Source organism: Ammospiza caudacuta, chromosome 7 (assembly GCF_027887145.1).
Source record: "Ammospiza caudacuta isolate bAmmCau1 chromosome 7, bAmmCau1.pri, whole genome shotgun sequence".
In the NCBI taxonomy this organism is placed as follows: domain Eukaryota; kingdom Metazoa; phylum Chordata; class Aves; order Passeriformes; family Passerellidae; genus Ammospiza; species Ammospiza caudacuta.
Window position 1 is genome coordinate 21,185,181 of NC_080599.1, and position 14,146 is coordinate 21,199,326.

General features: G+C 39.9%; 1 protein-coding gene across 1 annotated transcript in view; it reads right to left on the minus strand.

The window, feature by feature from the left end:
• CEP350 (centrosomal protein 350) overlaps nucleotides 1-14,146 on the minus strand; it is a 69,263-nt gene that overhangs the window by 25,984 nt on the left and 29,133 nt on the right. The window contains exons 15-27 of the mRNA XM_058808396.1: nucleotides 13,793-13,982; nucleotides 12,201-12,421; nucleotides 11,918-12,081; nucleotides 11,134-11,244; nucleotides 10,764-10,895; nucleotides 9,208-9,332; nucleotides 8,702-8,821; nucleotides 8,092-8,258; nucleotides 7,415-7,611; nucleotides 6,709-6,893; nucleotides 5,690-5,777; nucleotides 5,191-5,337; nucleotides 4,213-4,370 (exon numbers count right to left, since the gene is read on the minus strand). Of these exons, the coding sequence (XP_058664379.1) occupies nucleotides 4,213-4,370; nucleotides 5,191-5,337; nucleotides 5,690-5,777; nucleotides 6,709-6,893; nucleotides 7,415-7,611; nucleotides 8,092-8,258; nucleotides 8,702-8,821; nucleotides 9,208-9,332; nucleotides 10,764-10,895; nucleotides 11,134-11,244; nucleotides 11,918-12,081; nucleotides 12,201-12,421; nucleotides 13,793-13,982 (2,005 nt within the window). The remainder of the gene's footprint in view (nucleotides 1-4,212; nucleotides 4,371-5,190; nucleotides 5,338-5,689; nucleotides 5,778-6,708; nucleotides 6,894-7,414; nucleotides 7,612-8,091; nucleotides 8,259-8,701; nucleotides 8,822-9,207; nucleotides 9,333-10,763; nucleotides 10,896-11,133; nucleotides 11,245-11,917; nucleotides 12,082-12,200; nucleotides 12,422-13,792; nucleotides 13,983-14,146) is intronic.

Here is a 14,146-nt window from a genome sequence, read left to right on the forward strand (position 1 = left end):
TTATTTTGTGGATTCCTCTGGATCTGAAGGACAAATTCGTGTCTTTCTCACAGTGCGGACCCAAGACCTGGACACTGCACTGCAGGTTGGGTCTCACCAGTGTGGAGTACAGGGGCAGAACCACCTCCCCTGAGCTGCTGTTTTTCCATGCAGCCCAAAATAGAGTTGTTTTACTGGGCTGCAAGTGCACACTGCAGAGTCAAACCCCATTTTTTGGTCCATCAGCATCTCCAGGTCCTTCTCTGAAGAACTGCTCTCAATTCATTCCCTCCCCAGGCTGAACTGATAGTGGGGATTGTCCTGACCCAGCTGCAGGGCCTTGCACCTTGTGGACCTCCATGAGGGTCACACTGGCCCACTCCTCAAGCTTGTCCAGGTCCCTCCGGATGGCATCCTTCCCTCCAGCAAATCCCTGCACTGCTCAGCCTGGTGCTGAGGGTGGAGTGATCCCCCTGCCTATGTCAGTGAAAAGATCTGCAAACTGTGAGGCAAGTGCCAACCATGTCCCCTGCTGAAGAACCTCTGGACTTTCTAGGACTGAACAGAGCATGCTCTATCAAAGAGTCTATCACTGGAGAAATATACAGTTACCTGACCAATTGGTTGTAGATATACAGCTGGAATTTGGGGTGGAGGTTGGGAAAACAGACACTGAGAGAGGCCCAGTGGTGAGACGTAAAGACAGAGAAGAAGTAGTGAACAGGAGAGCAGTGTCTACAAAATAAGGAGGAAGAGTTTAAAACTAAGATAGCAATTAAGGCAGAAAGAATGAGAAAAGGATAGCATCTGGCAAAGAACTTGAAAATTAATTGCATTTAACATTGTATAGTTAATATCCAACATCTGCAGTACAAAAACTATACACTGTTATGCAGAAGGTTATAGAACATACACTTGCAACACTTGGTTTTCTGTTAAATGAAAGACAAGCTATTTTCACACTGCTGTATTTTTCTTTAAATTTGGGAGAGTTTTATTACTTTGATGCAGATTTGCACAGGCACCAGTTAACTTATCTCAGCCTGACCCCTCTCATGCTATTCTCTCAAAAGAGTGTGTTATTGGTATTAAAGAGCATGCTGGTCTTGCAATATCAACAATTTCCTGGTCTGAAACTATAAACACATTTTCTTCACCTGGTGAAACCTCAGTAAAATTATTTCTACAGTGAGGTAAGCACCAGTGAAAGAGCAAAGAAAAAAGAGATTAAATAGTTTACTTTTAAAACACAGACAGTTCCAGATACACCTGCCATTCACATTATAGCTGCTAATTGGGATTTTTTGCAACAAACTTGATCTCAGAATACCCATATATTTCATTGAAGTATTAACTGCAGAAAGATAATATCTATTGTTTAAAAAAAACCTACATAATTGACAGCTCTGCTTAAAATGGTATTTCATAAAACTATTACCATTTTAAGCTAATTCCTAATGAATTATTAAATTTATAGAAAAATACCATGCTCCATTTAGCTCTATCAACTACAATGCAAGCTAAGAAGCACACTAAGGAAAAGCAAATGAAAATAAGCATTTAATTTGTTATTGCAAAAAATTATCATTAATGCTGCGTATGCAAGGAAAGCCAGGGGAAAGTGGTTAATTCTCTTTGACAGAGCATGCTCCTGTTCACATGCAGGCTACACAGACTCATCAGTTAAAGTGAAAACAAAACTATCCATTCATTCCCCTTTTAGCACAAGACAAATATTAAAGCTGCCTCCTAAGTAAGGAAGCCAAAGGATTTCCACCTTGCTGTGGAGTACAGCAAATCCAGCATAGCAGGCTTTCCAAGTTCCTTCCTCAAGTTCCTTTTATTTATCATCCAGCTTCTTCCCTTGAGCCCCATTTCCCACCCTGATTCCCCTCAAATGGCAGCTTGCTACCATTAAACCCCAAGCCAAACATCTTAATGCTATTTTTACGTGCTTTACAAATCAAGACATTAAAAAAGATGCCAAGTCAGCAGTTTTTCAATCAATAAGCACTGCTATCACTACCAAAACACCTGCCAAAGGTGTGCAAAAACTGTACAAGAGGGAAATCAAGTTTTAGAGAATCATTTATGCTCACACAAAATACTTCCTCCTTTGAACATATACAGCAATCCAAGTCTTAAAACCATAAAACCAAAACCACATGACCATACAGATCACACACAATTTCCACTTGTTCTGCCTAAAAGTAATTGTTCCATCTCAAATCTTGGTATCCAGCTTTTGAAAAGTATTCTTCAGGTGAGAAATATTTCCAACTACATCAAATAATAATCAAATAGTGACTAAAATATTTTTAAAGGTAGAACATACTTGATATCTGCTGCTATCCCTTGTAATATATAAGTCTTTATGCAATTTTAAGTGTGGTTTAGGAATGAATGTACTTTGAAAAAATAAGATTTCAAGAACAATATTGACAAAGCCACTAGCTGATAAAAAAGCAAAGGAAGCCTTAGATATACAAGTATATTTGTCATCTCTTTTAGTATTAATACTGTATCTCAAAAATCATAACCTACAGATTGTTTTGTATCACCATTTGAAATTTGTTGAACTTGTTTGTGGGGAAAAAATAGGATAACAAAAAAATAGGATCAGAAGAAAAACGTTTCTTGTTTAAAACCTAGAAGTCAGCATGGCCTGCAACACACATGCTTTTCAAGTCTCTATCTTAAGTCATTTACCAGTCTCAAAATATACTTTGAGAATTTGCCACTATGATGATGGGGTGGTTTTCATACAATTTGGAATGCCATGAGTTTAGTTTTAGAAATATGACACCTCAAAAACTTTTAATCATCATTGATTTTGGCTGTTCAGTTTATCAGATGCCACCAGAGGAGTCAGAATAAAACAGCAATCAACTCAGGCTAGACACAAAGGCCATGAAACTACAACAGGTTTTGAGTTTTCCCTGCTCACACCAAAGCCTCCCTTAGTGCTGTTGGGTTTTATTTTCATCATACTCAAATACATGCATGGGTGGGAAATGTGCTTCTCAAATGATTGCAAGCAAACAGGCTGCTAAATGTGACAAGGACAGCTGGCCTTTACATGGCACTGCTTGCTCTGGGATGTTTTATCCAGCTGTGTTTGGAATCTCAGAGAAAACACATTCCAAAGAGCACCCACAGGGACTGAAGTGCAGTGACTGTCTTGGTTCGAAGCTCAAAAGAATTGTTTAAGCAAAGGCTGTTTCTTGTGGCAACTGGCAGAAGCCAGACTTTCAATGAATTAGTCTCAAATAAGAATTTAGGACTCCAAACTAATGAGCACAAGCAGGTATAAAGTGTTTGGGATGTTTCATGCACACAAATAATTCCTACACTGAAAGGATGCAGAAACAATTATCTAAAACAATTTCATAAGCAAAATCAGGAGATTCATTTTAGGTTTTCAAACACAGGAACTGCATACAAATTTTGTTATTTACTCTGGAGCCTAACAAACATTTTCAACATTCTTCCAAACTGTAAACCAAATATATTCTCAGTCACATACATATCATCTCCATTAATAAAAAAAATATTTAAAGAGTTCATCCTAGTTGATTTTAATGCAACCAGAATTAAAATTCAGCAGCTGGATAATTAGATGGAAATCACATACCTGACAACCTCAGTGTCTTTCTGTGAGCCAGATCTGAAACTCAGTTACTAGTTTTTGCATAAGATAATTGCTGTTATAAATTACATTTCAACTCAAAAATTTGCACTGTAATTCCAGAGTCTCACTCCCTATATTTTTTCACTCTTTAAGGTTAAAGAGGAGATACAAAATACAGGCACCATTTTGACCATTTGACTTCAGGTCTCTCATTTCAGGAGAAACTCTGACAGGATGTGCTGTGAAGCCACAACCTGTCCTTATTTCTTGTACCTACAAACATCGACATCTCTTAACCTGATGTGCTTTTACCAACTCTATCAAGTACAAAGAATACTAAACCAAATCTTCTTCAATAAAATCTTGACCACATGGTCTGGCATAATGTTTGAATCATGCAAGAACTTTAAATTATTACGTTCAAAGATTAATATAGTTTTCTTCATGCTTCCAATCAGTTGTTTTTCAGGCAATTCAGACCAAGGTGTGATATTAACACCACCAATATTTCTGGTGGCTGTCTTTAGTGCAGATTTGGGCCAAACCAACTTGTTCCATTAAAATAGCAGTATTTTTTAAAAGAAAAAAAATTATATAGTTACTTTTCATCCATTCTGCTGCGCATTTTTTTAAGCTTCTGCATAATGCTGCTGGTCTCACTGCTGGAGATGGAGATTGGGGAAGGGCTGCGTGTTTCTGCATCAGTTGGAAGTGGGCTGGAACCATTGCTCTGCTTGATGTCATCCTCACTGGGAAGCTCCTACAATTGAAGGATTAAAATAAAAAAGTATTACAAGACTATTCCAAAATCCTTAATGAATTGTGTTGGTGTTAATTTAACTTGTAATCTCTAGATTACGTGAAATACTGCTTCTGTCCACTTACAGATTCAACTTCATAACCTCGTTTTTATTTGACACACAGCTTTTAGCACACCCTTTCTCTCCATAATTTAAGTTTTCCCCTAACTCTATCCAGAACGACAACAACAACAAAAAACCAAAACAAACAAAAAACTCCAAAAACAACCCAAGAAAACAAACAAAAAAACCCCACAAAAGATCAAAGAAACACCAAACCCCAAAACAAAAAAAACCCACCAAAACAAAAAGCCCCCCAAAGCAACAAACCAGAATTCAGCTACTCAAACAGGAAATCAACCTTTTCTACAGTACTACTATTAAACTTGTGTCTTCTCAAAATTTTGTGAGGAGGCAAGTAGAGGCAAGAAACTTAGAATAATTACATTAGCACACAGCAGGAAATTTTGGGGTTAGTGCTTATATACAAAAATCAAAGCCTCAGAGACCTAAACATCAAAAATCTCACATTCCCAAAGTCATTAGTTCAGCTTGAGAAAGAACAAACACATCTACTGTGCATTTAAAACATTTTATAACTTCTCCAAAGGCATTTCCTTAAATGATGTTCTAAAGAAATTAAGCATAAATTGCTGAGATAAAGGGGTGAGATCACTTCAGGCAGAGAAAACTTCCAAGTGATAGGTCCAAACTGGTATCCCTCCATTCCTATAAACATGGTGAAGAGGGAAGACTCCAGTTTCTGTGCTCAACACTCACCAGCTTGTTTTCTCCTGCAGACTTCAGTTTTTCCTGCAGCTTCATCGTAGTCTGGCGGATTCGCTCGATTTCCGCCTGCTGCTTAAGGATGAGCTGCCTCTCCTTGCGAGCAGCCTTGTTTGCCTCCTGGAGACGTTTAATTTCTGCCTGTTAGGTGTAAAAATTCAGCATGAGAACACTGACAGACCTCTCTCAAGAACACACTCAAAGATGCCACAGTGCCCTTGCTATGGGTTTGACATGACTGCAGTTACACAAGGAAGGAACCAGGCTGAACTTCAGTAGCAAAGAACTGGAGATCAATTAATCAGAGTCTCAATTATGAGATTAAAGATAGAGAAGGACCCTTGAGAGCAACATGCTGAATATGATTGAAATGCAAATTAAAACTAACAGGTAAGAAATACTGCTGGTTCTCCATTCCTATATTTACAGTGTCTGAAACCTTTAAAGAGTACACATGGCTTTCAACAGGACTTTCCTAAAGGGCATCCCTTACCTTTTCCTGCTGTAATCTCAGCAGCAGTCCACGCTGCCTCTTTCGAATAGGAGGCATCTTATCATCCTCTCCCTTGTCTCTCAAATGCCTGCAAACAGATTGAGAGAAAGAAGTATAAATAAAGTAATAAGATTGCTTTATAACAATAAATAATTGCTTTATAATAATAAATAAAATAAAGCAATATTTTAAAAATGCACAACAAGCCTTTTACTCTTTAAAGTGAAAAAAAAAAGTTTACTTTTCTTATTCTGCAGAAGAGTATATACCTTAATCCTTGGCATGCTCTATGGTGGAATATTTTGCATCATTTGGTCAGACAGGCACAGTAAAAAAGCCAGTGCAGGTAATAGGAGATCACAAAAGAATGGGCAGAAGCTCTGCAGAGGTAGCACACTCACCATTTGAGAAACACAGAAGGAAGGGCACTTGGCTCACTACCTAATACTCCTTTGTCAAATCCACAATAACACAAAATTGTAAGAAAGTGTCTGCTGAACAATGGTACTGCCATGCAGAGAAAATTATTGATTAAATCTGGCCACTGCTGTTTACTAGTATCAGTGGGTACTTCAAGTGGACTTCAGGACAAAGCACATCTTAGATTGGAAACAAAGCACTAAGTACAACATGTATCCAGATACACAAAATGTGCCTGAGTCAACTAAAATGACTTCAGACACACATCAAGCAAAGAAAGGTCAAACTGTTATATCTTCCTGAATTAAGATGTGTAGAGGAATGGTTGGCAACTACCTCCTCCAACTGACAACAAACATCTGCTCTTCTACTGTTTCAGTGAAATTCTTAATCAAACTCCATTCAATGTAAATATCAAAGCACATTTATAAACTGGGTCCTGCTCTTCCCAAGTCCCAGTAACAACTGCACAGAATACTGATGCCAGAAGATTAGTTCAACCATTAATAGTTAATAAGGGAGCAAGAAGGTGGAAACAAAGCCCTGGAAAATAGAAGGAAATGGTCAGTCAGCAGTATGCACATTCAGAGCTGCCTTACTTTTTCTGGTGTTCCAGCCACGCCAGCTCAGCCTTGGTCTTCTCTTTGAGAGCCTTCTCCCGGAGCCGGAGCAGTGAGGACTGATGAGCTGCTCTCATTTCCTCCTCTTTCATGTACTGCCTTACCATCTCCATGGTAAACTTAGAGAAACTGTCCTGCCCCCCTGAGAATGGCATGCTTAGCTCCTAGAAGGAAAGATAAAGTTGGCACAAAACCACAGAAATGCCATGGCTTTTTTACAATTACAAAGTGCATGTCTGTGTGTGCATATACACAGATAAACAAAAATAGATGTAGGAAGGGAAGCTGTTTTTAATCTGAGCTTTGTGCAGAGCAGCTATTTTTGCCCTATGTGACAGTTTTGGGAGGTCCTCACTTTGGCCAGAGAGATGAAGCATCCTCTTGTATTTCCTAGCTGTGTGCTAGCATAGTTGGAGGACTTAATCCACTTTTAAAACCTACCTCAAAAAGTCACTCCTCCTAAGCCACAAGGCAGAGGCCTGGATGGATTGTTTCATAAATCATCACACGTGTACAACAGTGACATACAGCATGATTCACACATCTCTCTGTTTTGAGATGCTCAGAGAACCACAGGGAGGAAAAGAACCCTCAACTCAGCAAACACAGCTAAGAACAGCTCACTTGAAGCTTATCAGCTTGACCATGTCAGCTGAGTTAAATTAAATTAACTTAAAACATCTACCTTGATAGATGACAGAGCTGTTTTGTCTGGGGACACTTCCTCATCAGAATCATCACGAGTGCCTCGCTTCTTCTCCAGATTATTTCTGCGATGACTCTCAGAAGGCAGCAAAGACCGAAAAGATTTTTCTTCAATCTCATCCTCTGTCATGGACTCATCAAATTTCAGGGAATACTCTGTTGCAACAGAAGCAGAATCTGAGGGAGAAATCAGGGAAGCTGTTTTCCACTCAGTTTTGCACCACAAATGCAATTTTAGTCTGTCGCATCTCACTGATGTTAGGGGGGTCAGAAAGACAGGGAGATAACTGATGTAGAAAAATGGGTGTTTAGGAAAGAGTGATTTTGGGTTAGAAAACATCTATTACCCAGCTTTGAGAGACCTAACAGATTTGTGTGCACAGGCATAAACACATGTGGAGTTGTTGAAACATTTGGTGTTGTGCCTGCAGGTTCAGCACATGAGCATGTGGCTAAGCCAACACAGCAAAATCTCAAAGGTTCCCATCTCACTGTGCCATTCTGTTACCTCTTCAGAGACTACAATTCACCTGGGGCTCAGCTTTCTTCACACACTTCCCCTCATTTTTTTCAGAAATTCATTCTGAAACAGCACCACCCTCTCTCCCTCCGCCCTCCCCACCTTCAGAGCCATCACACACCAGCAGCAGAGCCAACCTTTTTCATCTGGCAGGGACAAAACACTGTCACTGGGCAAGGAATCATCTGCAGCAGTGTGAGCCTGCTCTTCAATACTGCTGGCTGTCTTCTCACGACGGGAAAGCTTCTTCTCATTCTCCTTAGAAGATGGAACTGAAGGGCTCTCCTGGCGGCTGCTGGTACTACTGTGTTATCCAGAGAACATGTTTTAAAAAATACTTTGCACATTTTAAAATGCTTATGTTACATTACTGCTGTACAAACCACAATTAACATCACAACAATAAACAACATGCAGAGGGTTTGGTTTTGGTTTTAAAATGCAGTTTGGCTATTTTAAAATTCCAAGTTTCATCAAACTACTGATTGTTGGTTTTATTCTAGCTTAAAATCCATGTGGTCAGAAGGTATGCACCTCCTTTACACCTGGCAGTGAGTAGTGATGATAAACAAATGCAAAGAAATCTTCCAGATTTTAGAAGAATGGTAAGGTAGAAATTCTGTTTTAGAATTTAGGAAAACTACAGAGGACAACATTTTTCCAGTTCAAGATCAGAGAAAGGCTGTGAGAAACTTCAGGGCACCTAACTATATCAGGTAAGTGAACAGGACACAAAAAGCTTCTTACCTCTGATCGTGAACCTTTGATCTTGAGGACTCAGAGTAACTATCAAACATTGGTGAGTATGTCTGTTTTGAGTCACCAGTCTCCTCTTTACCTTGTGATATGGCAGTAGATTCACATTTCCTGGAAATGAGAAGCATTTGGGGTCAATCTGCATTGTCTTAAATATAGGAGTTTTCATGAGTTTTTATCAGTTTACTAGAAGTAGTAACAGCTAAAATTTCCCAAAGATTTCCTAAAGCGTAAGATTTCCTAAAGCTTAAACTAGGTTATATCATCCCACAAAACATGAAGATCATCTTTCTTCTACTCTTTTTATGTACAGTTTCACAGAAATAGTTAATGTCACCTTTGGTGTGTGTACACTATTAAGGGCATAAAGATGGAATCCAAATTCATCTGAAATGCTCACTCATTATGACATCTTAACATTTTCTGCAAAAATAGGTGAAGCAAAACCTAACAAATGCCACTTCCCCACTCCCAAGATGTGGAACATGAAGCCAAACCTGTTTGAATCAGCTCGGGCCCTCAGCTGCTTCATGAACTCTGAGTGGTGCTGCCGCTGGTGGTCAAACAAGGCGGGGCCGGGAGCAGCCGGGGCACTGACAGTGTCCCGTGCTGACTCTGTCACCTGAGCACAGCAAAAACATGGCAATACAGTCAGCTTATCAGCATCAAAATGCTTCTGGAAGAGAGAATGATCATTCTGGCAGGCAATTCAGTGATTTGTAACAACGGTGTAAGCCGTGAGGTTACAATGGTTTGTAACAACACATGTCACTTCTGGTGGTAAAGGTGCATACTGCTCTGTGAATGCATATTCCTCCATACTCCATTCCTTTACACATACTAAATGACAGTGTACATTCAAAAATATTCCCAGCACACTGGTTAAAGATGCTTCCACTGCTGCACTCCAGTTAAAACAAATGGCTGTTCAACTGAGTACCTGAAGTCATTTGTGAACAGAGATGGAAAAGCTACTCTGCTGACCCACCCCAGCAGCCTCTTCAGCACCTCTTAGACTACAAACTCCAGTCAAAACTTGATGAGGTTAAAACCCTACACCAAATAAAAGCTGTCTTCTCTGCTTCTTCTCCGTTGTTTCTTAACTGGTTTCTACCCACTTTAGCTCTGAAAACTACAAATGTTTCCTTGTCTTTATCCAAGACTTCAGTACCTACTCTCAATGACCAATACACTGCATCTATTTGAGGTGTCTGAGCTTTTCTGCTCCTTTAACCCATTCTTGTCTACTCAAATATTATTGAAACTTCACATATTTGACAGAACCCAGAATAAGTACATCAGTATTATTCTACAATCCCATTACTCATCATAAAAGCAGCCCTGGTGAGCACCAACATGTGCACGAGCTGTGAAGAAACAGTTCTGTTCACACTCATCAGCCTTTTGCACTCCATCCCATAATACTGACCCACAGTCACAGTGATTTCTAAACTGTGATGGACTAAGAGCATTTCTTTGTTACTGTGTTCCTTATCCATGTTTGAAGCAGCTGCTACATACTGGAAACAAGAAGTATAAAAACTGATAAACTGATACAAAAACCTGAAAACTAAGAGATTCAAAATGAGGAAACTTCAAACTCTGTACCAAGTCAAGAGCTTTGCTAGATTGTCCCTTCTCCTGTTTTTTAATTTTATTTGTTGTTGTTCTACCTTCAGCAGTAAGCAAAACTGCAATTCTCTGCTTTTCTAATTTAATTTGCACACAAAACAGATATAGGATCAATTCTTGATGGAGAGCAACTCTTACAAATTGAAGATGCTCACTTCATCAATCTGTTCACTGTCATCAATCTGTCCTGAAGAACAAACTTCTTAACAGTTCATTAATTGGAAGATCATAAGAATATGGAATAGGGATTTAAAGCTGCTGATTGACTTCCAAGTAACAATGCCAGAGAAGCTCCTTTGAAGTCCTATCATTTGTCATGCTATGAAAGTGAAGAAGTTGTACCAAGAATGACACCAAACAGAAAATAACTTAAAAGGCAAAAAAGTAATAAAACAGCTTTTCTCTCTCCCTGGGGCCTCACCTCACGGAGCTGGTGAGCTGCATCTGTAGAGAGCAGGGCAGGTTCTGCCTGTTTGGCTGCAGCCTTGCACGGGGGCTCCTGCCCAGCCTCCTGCCGTGACTGCACCAGCTGCTGCAGGGACTCTGCATGGACCTAGGCAGAACACACAGACAGGTCAGCTCTTCAAAATGGCCATGGGAACTACAGATTTATTTCTCAAAATCTGGCAGAAAAAAGTTTGAAGCAGGCCCTTGAGAGTTTCTTTTAGTGTATTAAACCCTTTTAGTACTTTCATACGTTCACAGCTTCAGATTAAGAATACCTGTAGGCATGGATTTACTTACAACATTTTGCCTCTTACACACTCTGTATTTTTGAAGGACAGCCTTACCTGGGCTGCCTTCTGCCTTGCCTCTTCCATTTGTCTCTGACTTTCTAGAGCTTCTTGTTCAGCCTTGATTTTCCAAAGAGCCAAGTCCCGTTCATGGCGCTGCTGTTGTGCCTACAGATCAGGAAAACAAGTTTTAACCATACAAGTTAAACACAAAGATGTGACTTGCTTCAGCCACTGGTTGCAACTACCTTCTTAAAGATCTGGATCTACTCTGCTGGGAGTGTCTCTTCTGCTTGAAACAGAATTTTTAACCCACTGACCCTCCTCCTTTTTGAGGCAATGCACATTCCCCATACTCTTCCACCACAGTGCAGCAAGGAGTTTAGGAGATCAATTAATTCAACAAACGAGAATAAACAACCTTGTCAACATAAGGAAACATCTGCCAAAAAATATTGCTTTTGTGGAATAAAACAAATCATCCAGCCCAAACAACTACACTGCATGGCACTGGAACTCAACATCAAACCCAGTAAACAATCATGCTTTTATCTGAGGGATATAACCAAAATAAGAAACACAACTAAAACAGTGATTCCAGCAAAGAGTATATTAATGACATGTATTCCAGAGTAGCTACTTCCTTGGTGTCAACTTAAGAAAGATAACAGATGTTCATCCTAAAAAATGGCCACTAGCAGAGATGCCCCATCATGCCCATTATGATTTCTCTGCACTGCTAACAAAAACTTAACTTGCCCTAACTTGATAAATTTTTTTGCAAACAAACAATAAAAGAAAAGAAGAGAAAGATTAAGACAAAGAAGCATTCCCCCATTACCTTGAGAATCTGAGCCAAGGAAACACTCTCCTGCTGGGCGAGGGAGATGCCCCGCACGCGCTCCAGGTCCGAGAGCTGCCGCACGGACTCCTCGATAGCGCTCAGGTAGTTCAGCTCTGCCGACAGCCGGTGCTGCAGCCCCGCGGGGGAGAAGCGCATGCACCCTGCAGGGCAACAAACACTGCTCACCCTCACACACCCCAGGCTCCCACACCAAACACTCAAGGAAAAATGCTCCAGCTGCTCTGGCATCATCATGGTGCAGTATTTTACAAACACTCACCGCTTGCTGAGGCTGCTCCTGCTGCAGACCTGCTGGTTCCCAGGCCACCATCAGGGAAGGTCACGTTCGGCTTCAGCCCTGGGGCTGAACCTCCAGAAAAGCCAGCAGGTGACTTGACTCTTTCTGCTGCACTGCCTGCAGAATCCAACTGCAACATTTTCTGGGAGCCAGAAGATGGGGAAGAAGTCGGTGTCTTCTGGGGTCTTCCCTTGTCTGAGAAACTGACAGCGAAACAAAAACCAAAAGGAGTTAATAATTCTCCTAATGCAGCCATTTGATAAAATAAAGGAATAACCTTGTTCTTTCATTCCTACACACAAACAGACCCATGCAAAGGGCACAGTCTGTTCAGTTTGCACAGGTCCAGTCCATTTTCAGGAAATGCCTCATGAGAGGGGTTTTGTCCCTAAATCGCAGTTCAGAGTTATGTTTCTAGAGCACCCTATTTTTCCCCAATTATTAAGCCTAGTTAGCACATACAAAAACATTAATTTTTTTTTTTTTTAATTAACATAGCACCTTCATGTTCTACATGACCAGACAAGCAGTTTCAGTGCTTCATGTCAGGAATCTGGCATGAGAAAGTCAGGACGCAATCATCTGCACCTGCAGTTTAAAAAGTGAACAGTTTACTATCAGCAACTGTTTGCTGCTGATAGTAAACTGCTGCAGAACAGTTTACATGGATGCAACTGATTGTGACAAGCCACTGCCCTGAGTCTTAATCTCTCTCCTAAAATGCAATAGAGACCAAAACTTAACTTGAACAATTCTTAAGATACTATGGTAACACTTTTTGAGAGACGACATTTCTTTTTTAAACAGAGAAAATGATACAGATTCTTCTTAAATTTACTATTTCAATTTTATTAGCCTGAAGAGGGTTAACAGTGGCTGTTTAAATCCTTTGGGAAGACATTCTGCTTTACTTGGCACATCTCAGGAGGCCAAAGGACCTTTCAAACCCAATCCTGGATGCCAGTAACAGTCACCATAGAAGCCAATACCTCAGAACTGCTCTAAACCAACACAGAATGAGAGATCACTGATCTTGTTTGATGCTTTTTAGAAAAAAAGTGTAGTGAAAACCAAGTGTTTCATAACCATCTTCACTGAACAATTAGCAGAAAAACTGCATTTTCAGCTAGACAAAAAGAGGTTGCAACAGAAAACATGTTTCCTTCTTTTTTTAATACATTCTTTTCCAAAGATGGGTTAATATCTGAAAAGGCATCGACTTACAGAGCTGGATAGGCTTTGTGAGCATTAGCTGAACACAAGTACAGCCAAAACTGTCTGTGTATCTACTGAAAAAATAAAGGTGACTGCACAGGTTAAATAAACCTTGACACATTCCTGACTGACCTTTTCCAGAAGAGGGAAACAAAAACTCTATTTCAATGCTTAAGGTACTGAACATGACAGGACATCAGGTTTCATATTTAACATACAGGGAAGAAATGTTTTCTGCATGCACATCCTACTAACATTTGGCCATTTCTGTTACTTCCCTTTTGCATATCCAAAGACTCAGCCAGTAACATTACCAAGCATCATTATATTTGCATAAAGTCTCATAACAATTCTGTTACCTCATCAGGGAGTGTCCAGACAAGTTTTCCAGTGTGCTGTCTGTATCTGGGTTCTGCTCATGCTCTTTATTAGAAATTCTGCTACTCAGTAAGGATTTCTTAGCTTGTTGGGATCCCCTCTCTAATTCAGACGGTATTTTATCTTCTTCCACAGAAAAGTGGTGAGAGCTTCCATTGAAAGCATCCAACCCTAAGAAAAAACAATAGTGTCAAAAGTTTGTTTGGTTCTACATGTGAATACCTTACCATCACAAGCCCCAAAACAATGAATTTAGAAGTTTTTCCCCAACTAAAGAAGCCTTTGAGATACAAGTCTATATATCCAACAAGCAAGAAATGTAGAATTGGCAAGGA